At 42.1% G+C, this 9,337-nt stretch overlaps 1 protein-coding gene across 2 annotated transcripts in view; it reads left to right on the plus strand.

Moving 5' to 3' along the window:
- The window catches only part of si:dkey-172j4.3 (diacylglycerol kinase delta), a 224,155-nt gene extending 215,105 nt beyond the window's left edge, over positions 1-9,050 (plus strand). For both annotated transcript variants that reach the window (XM_060832574.1, XM_060832576.1), the window contains exons 27-28: positions 1,620-1,722; positions 6,251-9,050. In XM_060832574.1, the coding sequence (XP_060688557.1) occupies positions 1,620-1,722; positions 6,251-6,303 (156 nt within the window). In that variant the 3' untranslated portion in view covers positions 6,304-9,050. The remainder of the gene's footprint in view (positions 1-1,619; positions 1,723-6,250) is intronic.
- Positions 9,051-9,337: the final 287 nt, after the last annotated feature.

The raw sequence follows: 9,337 nt of genomic DNA on the forward strand, positions 1-9,337 counted from the left end.
TCACTTCCTCCTTTTGACTAAATTCTACCAATGTACAATTCAAAAATGTTATATCTGCTAATGACATTACCTGATCAATTTGCATACTTTTTATTCTCTTGCTATCATCCTTTACAGATAGTAATAACACCAGCATCTTTCTGTCTGTTCCTGAATGGGATAATCAAGATGATTCACCTCCTGGTCATTGTGACTAAATCTATCACTCCCCCCACCCTTTTATGATGCACCTTAAGTAAAAGGAAGCTTCTCACTGATTTATAGTATGGACAGCAAGGAACTGTAGAGACAGAGAAATTAGGAGGAGGAGAAGATTATTTGGTTTTTTGGGGCTGATCTGTGATTCAATATGATGTGGCTAATCATCCAATCCTGTTCCCACTTTTACCCCACACCCTTTGATTCCTTTAGCTCTAAAAAGCCTATATAGTTCTTCCTTGAAAACATTCAATGTTTTGGCCACAACTGCTTTCAGTGGCAGAGAATTCCACAGGCTGATGACTTTTTGAATGAAGGAATTTCTCTTCATCTCAGTCCTAAATGTCTTGTCCCATATCTATAATTTACATGACTAAGGATGTGTTGCATTTGTCTTTACACCTTTTTTTGAGCTTACCCAATAACACTGGACTTATGCATAATGTTTATGTCAATGGTATAAATCCGAAATTACTTCAAATAGCAAAGCTTGGCTTAGGATTTACATTTGCTCATAGTAAGATGACCACCTTTCATTTGGCTCACCTCCCAGTAATCAGGGTGTTGACATCACTGTCAATCTCGATCAATTAGGACACCGTGGAGCTTGAGATGAGATGAGGAAGTCTCCCAGAGGTGGATGGTTTTACCATGTCAACTGTTCCTGCCAGGCACAGCATAATTATAAGTTATGTACTCTGCTTATGCTGGTTTTTGAAAGAGAGAATCTAGGATTTATTCACCCTTGAGATAACCCTTTGTGGGTGGCACTGCTGTCGCACAGTGCCAGGGACCCAGGTTCAATTCCTGTCTCGGGCAACTGTCTGTGTGGAATTTGCATATTCACCCCATGTCTGTGCGGGTTTCCTTTGGGTGCTCCGGTTTCCTCCCACAACCCAAAGATGTGCAGGCCAGGTGAATTGGCCATGTTAAATTGCCCATAGTGTTAGGTGCATTAATCAGGGGTAAATATGAGTATGGGTGGGTTACTCTTTGGAGTGTCAGTGTGGAATTGTTGGGCTGAAGGGCATGTTTCCATACTGTAGGGTAACTAATCGTAACATCAGCTACTAGGACTGAGTTGCGGGTCATTGGCTTGAGTGTCAGAGCATATTGTCCGAGGGTTGACATACCAGGTGTGTGACTGGATAAATCTATCATGTAGGCATAGTCTAAACTAAGTTATGATCACACATGAGGAATGAAGGCAAGAAGAGAGAAAGTGCCCATGTGTACATTGCTGGTCTTGTTGGGACCTCGCTATGTTTGAATGGAGGATGGGGTGATCAGGTTTATCCAGGCTGAAGGAGATAAGGCAATGAACTTCATATGCCAAGTATCTTTGCTCATCGTCCTTTATTTTCTCAGAACAAATGAAAGGGCAGAGTCCTTGTGATATAATTTTCTTTTTCTCTTCTCAGGAGCACTCGAAGGGAAGCAACAAGAGCAGCATCAAGATAAGAATAAAGAACATGTCGAGAAAGGAGAAACTCCAGAAGCAAAAATCAAACAGTTCTTTGCTGGGTGAGTCCAGAATTATAAAACAAGAGCAATTAAATTGTTTGCACTCTTAATGAAATAACTTGACGCAATTAAGGTCTAACCTCAAGGACCTCCTTCCACTTTCTCCTGGTGTGAGTCAGCTCTGAGAACCTTTTGAATATTATTGAAATATTTGGAGAAATGTTCATCCTGACCACCCACCCAACTTGACCAATGGGGTGAGGGTGCTTTTGGAAGAATTGCACTCAATTGCAATTCAGGATCTTAGCAGTTTAATCCCTAGGGTAAACAATCTGGAATAACTATCCACTGACTTGGAAACAACACATTCATGTTCTGGCATTTAAAAAAAAAATCAAATGCTGGCCTTAAAAACAAGTGGAATGTTTACTTCCATCCACCAATATTAGCAAAAGGATAGGTGTGTGCATGTATTCTGCTCACATCACCATTTGCAGTAAAATTATCCCTCATGTTTTACCTTACATTTTAGAATTACAGATATCCAAAAGTAGCCTGAAAACCAATTGGAAAAAGTTTGGAATGCTGGCAATTATTATTGCTAAGAGCATATTTAGCATCTCTTGATGGGCACCAAAACTTAGCCACCAAGCCCAATACATGCAAGATGCTAGTGAAGCGTTTATAATAGATGAAATGACTCATCTCTTAAAAGTATCATATTGGGGCACCTTTTACTTAAACATCTTAATGATGCCCCAAGATTAAAGTGTACAATGTGACTGGAAATGATAGAAACTGTAACAGGAAGCTGAAGGGTTCTGAAAAGGGGAAGTGATGATACACATTCATAGAAGGAAGAAGGAATATAATCACAGGTAGTTCAAATTTTAACATCAACCATCAAGCTAGTATCCACAGCCAGTGCAGTAACCTTCGAAGGCTAGATCTGATGGTGTGTATGGCCTCAGGCTGAGCTGCTGCTGCCCACTATCTGTCACCACCGAAACTAAACACCCACTCCACTCTTACCAATTTGTGACAAAATTTAAAAAGGGAAGCCATCAGGAATTGTCAACATACACATCTCTGACCAGAGTCTGCATGGCCACTACACTAACCTCTCAAATGTTAATTTTGATCTCTCTCTGTGGCCGTAACACTGTAATCTGCATTCTGTTCTGTGACCCAGATGCACTCTGTATGGTATGATTTGTGAATCGAGCATGCAAAACAATACTTTCCACTGTATCTCAATACGTGTAACAACAAGAAATCAAACTCAACCTCAAAAATCTGGCCACTGTTCCTACACTTGTTATTGAATTGACATCACTGGCAGGAATATCTGTCAGACTTTTTCAGTCCCTACTTGGGATGTGAGCAATTTGTTTTTGGAGTCTTTCCCATATCACTTCCTTTGAGATTTCTTACTCTCAGCCGGGCTATGTGAGATTATAATGCAGTCAGGCAGGCAGTTTGAGATTATCACAGTGGCAGGTACTTCTGCCTCAGTGTGTGCACTGTGTAAGTCCAGTTATAGACTGATTACCCTACTTCACATTGAAAACAAACTGTACCTACCATGGCAGACAGTGAGCACATTTGTAACAGGATGCTGAACGCCACTCAGAGTCAAACTGTGCAGATGGAGGCCATTCAGCCCTAGCAGTTTAGATTAGGGAAACTCACAGGGGGCAAAGGCTAGGCCAGAACTCACCCTGAAAGTTTGGTAAAGCCAAGTCTCCTCCAGCCTCACCTCAGTGTTGCAAGCTTTCTGGGCCATGAGTGAAGCCATTATTTCAGACATCGAGTGTATTCACTATCTCGTAGGGTGCTGGTGTGTTTGCTGCTGCTAAGCAGGGCTTTGCTCTTCCCTGAGATGGTGTAGACATGAGGCACAAGTGAAGTGTCAGTATGGCTGCAGTCCTTCAGACCAAGGGACTGCAAGGACATTTTTGCACAACAGATGTTTGAATATCATGACCTTTTGTAGCTGGCAAGGCAGCACCTGATATTCCTGATAGCTGTGGCCAATTCCCTCATCCCATTCCTTCCTGTAAATTACTCAAATAATAATAATGGTGACCTCAAGCAGGTCACAATGACATGTTTTAAAGAAGCTGTCTGTGATACACAAGGTCTAACTATGAAATTGAGATGGAGTTGGCTTCAGTGCAGTCTGATTTATGTTCTTCCTTCATTGTTGGCTTTCCTCTGTTTCTTCAGGACTCCCACACCCTTGGAATTCTTGGCCTAAGTGGTCATATCTGAACAGTGTTAGTGGAATGGAAGGAGGATAAATCAGGGCCATGAGCCTACTCAGATATTCAACCAGTTCCAGTGTCTGACTCTATACTACAGCTTTTCTCCTTGTCCTTATTTGAGGCATTTTTAAAAACCACAGTTCTCCCCTAGAATGAACAGCCTTTGTGTGCAGAAATGCTCTCTAACATCACAATCTAAGTCCGCTTTCTGAAATGCACCCCTTCGGTACCATTTTTTTCTTACTGCAAAAAGAATTCTTTATTCAGAAAATTTATGAAAGAGATTACCAAGTATTTTGCCCTGAAAACTATGGAAATTTCCATTAAAATTCAGCTTATCTTCACTCAAAAATCCTCACTCTCGGGTGTCTCAACATAGTTGTAAAAATCTTAATAATTACAATGTACGTTTCATTCAGGCTTATAACCCAAGAGAAAATCACTTCACATTGAAAATTTTAGAACGTGTAATGGAATTTCACTTTACCCCAAGAGGCATAATTCACATTGCAGTGCCTCAGTACAATTTAATTACAATTGATACTCATACCACACATTTCCTGTTGTCTAATCCTAGGGGTTCTTCAGTTTCTAGCACTTCATTGTACTTCCACTGAAAAGCCTTCATTATTCTTTTTGTAAACATGCTTTATTCATGCTAAATTTGCAAAACCATATCAGAAAGTTTTCAAATGTTAGAGAATCGGCAATTAAATTCAGCCTGTTATCAAATCACATGTTGCACTCTTAGGCACCTCCATGCTATTAGAATATTCCTATCTGCATTATCCAGTATGGTAAGTGTTCAGCCTGAGAGAAAATCATTTCAAACTGTAAATTAAGGAAAATGTGATACAAATAAACTCTTCCCTACAATGCACCATGGTCTACACTATGAGGTGTTTCAACACAATTTCATTTCTGATCATTCAAATGCTTGTGCTTTGTGAGACACATGCTCTGGTGGTCATTGCACTTTCCAATCCCTCATGCACTTTAGCTTTCAAATCCTTTAGCTGTATCCAGGTCACTGCACTCTGATAGCTGTCATAGCTGAGCCAGTGTCCTTTAGTATAGGGTCAGGGTCCGGCAATGTCCCAGTCCGCCCTCCCTCAGCCCTGACTCTGTCCCATAGCAATGGAAATTACTTTTTTTCTCTCTTTTAGCTCTTTTAAAACTCTTGAGAATTCTGGCAAATCAGAATAAATGTCTGCAACAAAGATGTAATTGCATGCTGGGATATCTAGCTTCATGGATTTCAAAATAGTGGCTGCAGTTTTATGATGTTCAACATGGTGTGTTTTTTGTTATCAGTGTCATTGGGGTGGGGACTAGAATTGCACACTAGTTACTTGTTCCCTAGCAATCTGAAATTCAAGCAGCTGTAAGTTTTTGCTCCACTTCTGTTAAAACTTGCTAATTTTGATCAATAAATCTGCATGTCATTTTCTTCGGTTTGCCAACATATACTGATGTCATTGATGAGATAGTTAACTGTGGTTCAGTGTGCAGCATTCTGCCTCTGAGTTATAACCTCAAGGGTTCAAGCTCCAACCAAGACATTTAACAATGTGGTGATGTTTTTCAAATGATGCATCACACTAAGACCTTCTGTGTCTTCCAAAATGGGTGACAATTCCATGATATTGTTTTGAAGAGGATCAAGGGAGCCTTCCCTGGTGCTGATCAATATGTATATCTCAGTCAATATCAGTTAAGAGATATAGCCGGTCATAATTATGTATCACTGTATGTGGGATCCTGCTTTGTCCAAATGGTTTGTTGCATTTCATACAACACAACAGTGAGTACACTTAAGATGGGCTCATTTGCTTTAAGATATTCTACAGTCATGAAAATATTGTATTAATATGTTCATGAATTAATGCTTTATGCCTCCCACTCCCTTTCAGTTGTCTCCTTCTCTGTCAACTCATGACTCTCCTCATCTTTTTCCCTTTACACCTCTCATTTCTCACCTCTCACTCCATCACTCCCTACCTCCGCACCCCATCACTCCTCACCCCCTCAATCCTCACCCCCACACTGTTCATACCTCACTCCGTTATCCCCTCAGTCCTCACCCCCTCACTGTTCATACCTCACTCAGTCACCTCATCAGTCTTCACCCCCTCACCCTGTCACACCCTGTGATAGAAGACAGGAGCCTCAGTCACCCTAGTTGACAACTTATCATCTTGACAATCTGGAACAGGAGTCCTACATTTTAGCAATAAGAACTGACCAATGTGCTGGAATATTCTGTTTGCTTGGTGAAGGAGATACACCTGAAACAATTACATTGTTCTTATTTTTTTAAGGATCCGGGGACAACCAAGGTGGGCCACAAGACACGTATACTGCATGGTATTAAAGAGATCGGTCAAAATGCAGTCACCTCTGATTTGTAGCAACCAGACAAGCAACCAGAGGGCGATTGTTGCTGAAATATTTCAAGTGCTGTAATGGGATGTGTTTCACCATTTGATTTTTGATTCTTCATGGGCTGCTTGCCTGACTTTGCTGCCTAGAGGACATCAGTAGTACTCCCATGTTGTTGAATGTCAAAGAGAATGAACTTCTTCCCTGTGCAATTCCTCCTTAAGGCTTCGGCACTGCATGGCCAGGCGCATCTCACAACCTATCCCACCTGTTGATCATGGCTGCAGGGGTCGCCATTGTAACTGCTGCAAAACTGTGACTAACAGGAACCTCCGTTTGGAGTACAGGAGCTTCTCGGTGGCAGGGAGTCACATAGCTGATCGTCCATGAATAGAACTGATCTTTGCTCAAAGTGTTGGAGCACTGCTGCATGGGTGTAATTCTCTGCGTCTGTGGCTCCAATCAGATTTGATCTGAAACATTGAATTCATCGTTCGCAAGAAGATGGATCATTCATTGGCCCAGGCCTGTGATTCCAGCAGTCTAAATCATGGCTTTGTGACTGACTCAATGCCTTTATAATGTTGGGGAGCTGTCATTTAATTCAGAACTTGAAGTTATGCTTTCACCCTGAATGGTGGGAAGCCTTCATTAATATTGCCCATTCTGCATGAACCATCACCATTTCAAGCCATGTCCTCTGCTTCACAGTGGTTAGAAGGCAAACACAAGACACAGCTCCCTTACCTGATGGACTCTGACAATGAAGGTTCAGGTGGCTGTGGAATTATCCTGATAAATCTGTGGTACCATGTTAAGGTGACAATCAAAACGTCAATCTTTACCAAAGTGTGATTCCTGCTCAGTGTGTTGCAGTGTCCCGAGTGCTGGTGAATGGTGTTCATGTCCAAGAGAGTTATTCATTGTGCTAAAGAGTAGGGACTGAATGTATGAATCACAGCACAGTTCAGCAGTGCTATCTAAGGATGAGGGCCATCGAGACATTCAGCTGGAAATTAGCTGCCCCTTTAAAGGAGAGGGGATGATTTTCACTGATCACCTTCCCCCTGTACAGTCTGCAAATCATAGACTCTGTCTCCTTTTAGGAGTGTTTGTTGGGGGCCAGTGTAGAGGAAGCTTTATTCCATAACTAGCCCTGTGCTGAATATGTCCTGGGAGTGTTTGATGGGGATAGTGTAGAAGAGGCTTTACTCTGTATCTAACCCCGTGCTATCCCTGTCCTGGGAGTGTTTGAAAGGGATTGTATAGCAGAGCCTTTACTCTGTACCTAACTGGGAATATCCAGATGCAGAATTAGCTTTAGCATACCTGAAAGTCTTCAACTTCCCAACATAGTCAGCGCTTCCTGTGACTTCCAACGAAATGCTCACAATACATGATTGATATTAAATGTCATGGTTTTAAAATGTATTTTTATGGGAGTCATCAGGTTATTGCATGATCTGCAAGTCCCCACGTGGAGTAGCATCCACACCAAGCACTTCCTCCAGTGTACATTTCCTGATGAGTTTCCTGGATTCTGGCAGAATTCTCCTTGGCTGGGTCAGTTCCTGGTCCTAGGAGCAGTGAGAAAATTGCTGTTTGATTTTTCCAATCGTCCTGAGAACAGCTCACTCTGACCCTATTTTAGGATTGCTTAGTTTGCAGCATTTAACAGGAACGTTGCTCAGCAACATAACTTTTCCCAGTGGCCTCTGATCTTGGAGAGCCACTGGTGGACATACTCTGGCCTGCTTCATGGAGTAGTGACTGTAAAACTGGAGTTGGCACCTCTGCTTCCCCTTGTCACACTCAAAGCGCATGCTGTCAGCTCTGCTGCAACTGCTGTATATTGTGCAAACAGCCAAACCCTTTCACCATTCTCTAGTGGATTGCCATAAACCACAGTCACCGGGTTACTTGCTGTAAATTTAATTGTGTGACTGGGGCCTTAATGTGTCTCTCTTTCCCATCTTTTGTGTCAGGATGGGACAGATACATTATCTCATTTTCTCATTATCTCACACGTATAACTTGAATATCATCTCAGACTTGTACACATTGTCTCACAGCTGAGTTTAGTACTGGGGGAAGTGCACCAATATTGAAAGTGCTTCCTTTTTGATGCAATGTTAAGACAAGGCAATACCTGCTTGCTCAGATTCATGTGAAAGATCCCACGGCACTATTGGAAGAGCAGCAGAAGGTGGAGTGGGGCGGGAGCTGGGACAAATCACCAAACCCTTACCCACCATTTATCTCTGAACCAATCTCTGGGTCCAATTGTCTGGTCATTATTGCAGTGCTGTTTCTGAGATCTTGCTGTGTATATGTTGGCTGCTGCATTTCCTACATTAGAACAGACTCTGCTTCAGAAATACCTAATTCGCTGTAAGGTGCTTTGGAACACCCTTGATCCAGGGGAGATTTGACTTAAATGAATGTTCTTTATTGAATTCCTACATTCGCCTTAGCCTCTTCCCGCTCCGAGCTGGGAATGTGACTGAAACGTTGTCTTCAACGTGGCTCAGTAACGTATTGGTGAATGTCTGTGCTTTGCGAACCCCCGACTGTGCTCCACATTGTTTACATCTGTATGTAGCACTTTGGTTGTATAAAGAGCAAACCCAGGAGATTTATTTATTGTTTGATGCCTAAGAGATGATTTATAAAGAAATTCCTTTAATTTTGTTTTGCACATGTGGAATGAGGTCAAAGGTACTTCATTGTAATAAAACAAAACCTCAGAGATGATGAAAAGACTGTGCGGCTGTCTTGCTCTCTGCCTGCCTGGGGGTGGGATTATTTGGAGAGGAGGCTGTAGAGGGCAAGGAGTGACAGGAGATGGGGTTATGAACTGAGGAGGGGCTAATGGAAATGGAGTTACAAACTGAGGAGGGGCTAATGGACCAGAGTTATTATCTGAGAATGGGCATCACGGTGTGCCAAGGGTTGGGGATATTATCTGTGGGAATGATTGAAGCAGACAGGGATGGGATTACCTGAGTAAGTGTCAGGTCATGAAG

Source organism: Hemiscyllium ocellatum, chromosome 11 (genome assembly GCF_020745735.1).
Source record: "Hemiscyllium ocellatum isolate sHemOce1 chromosome 11, sHemOce1.pat.X.cur, whole genome shotgun sequence".
In the NCBI taxonomy this organism is placed as follows: domain Eukaryota; kingdom Metazoa; phylum Chordata; class Chondrichthyes; order Orectolobiformes; family Hemiscylliidae; genus Hemiscyllium; species Hemiscyllium ocellatum.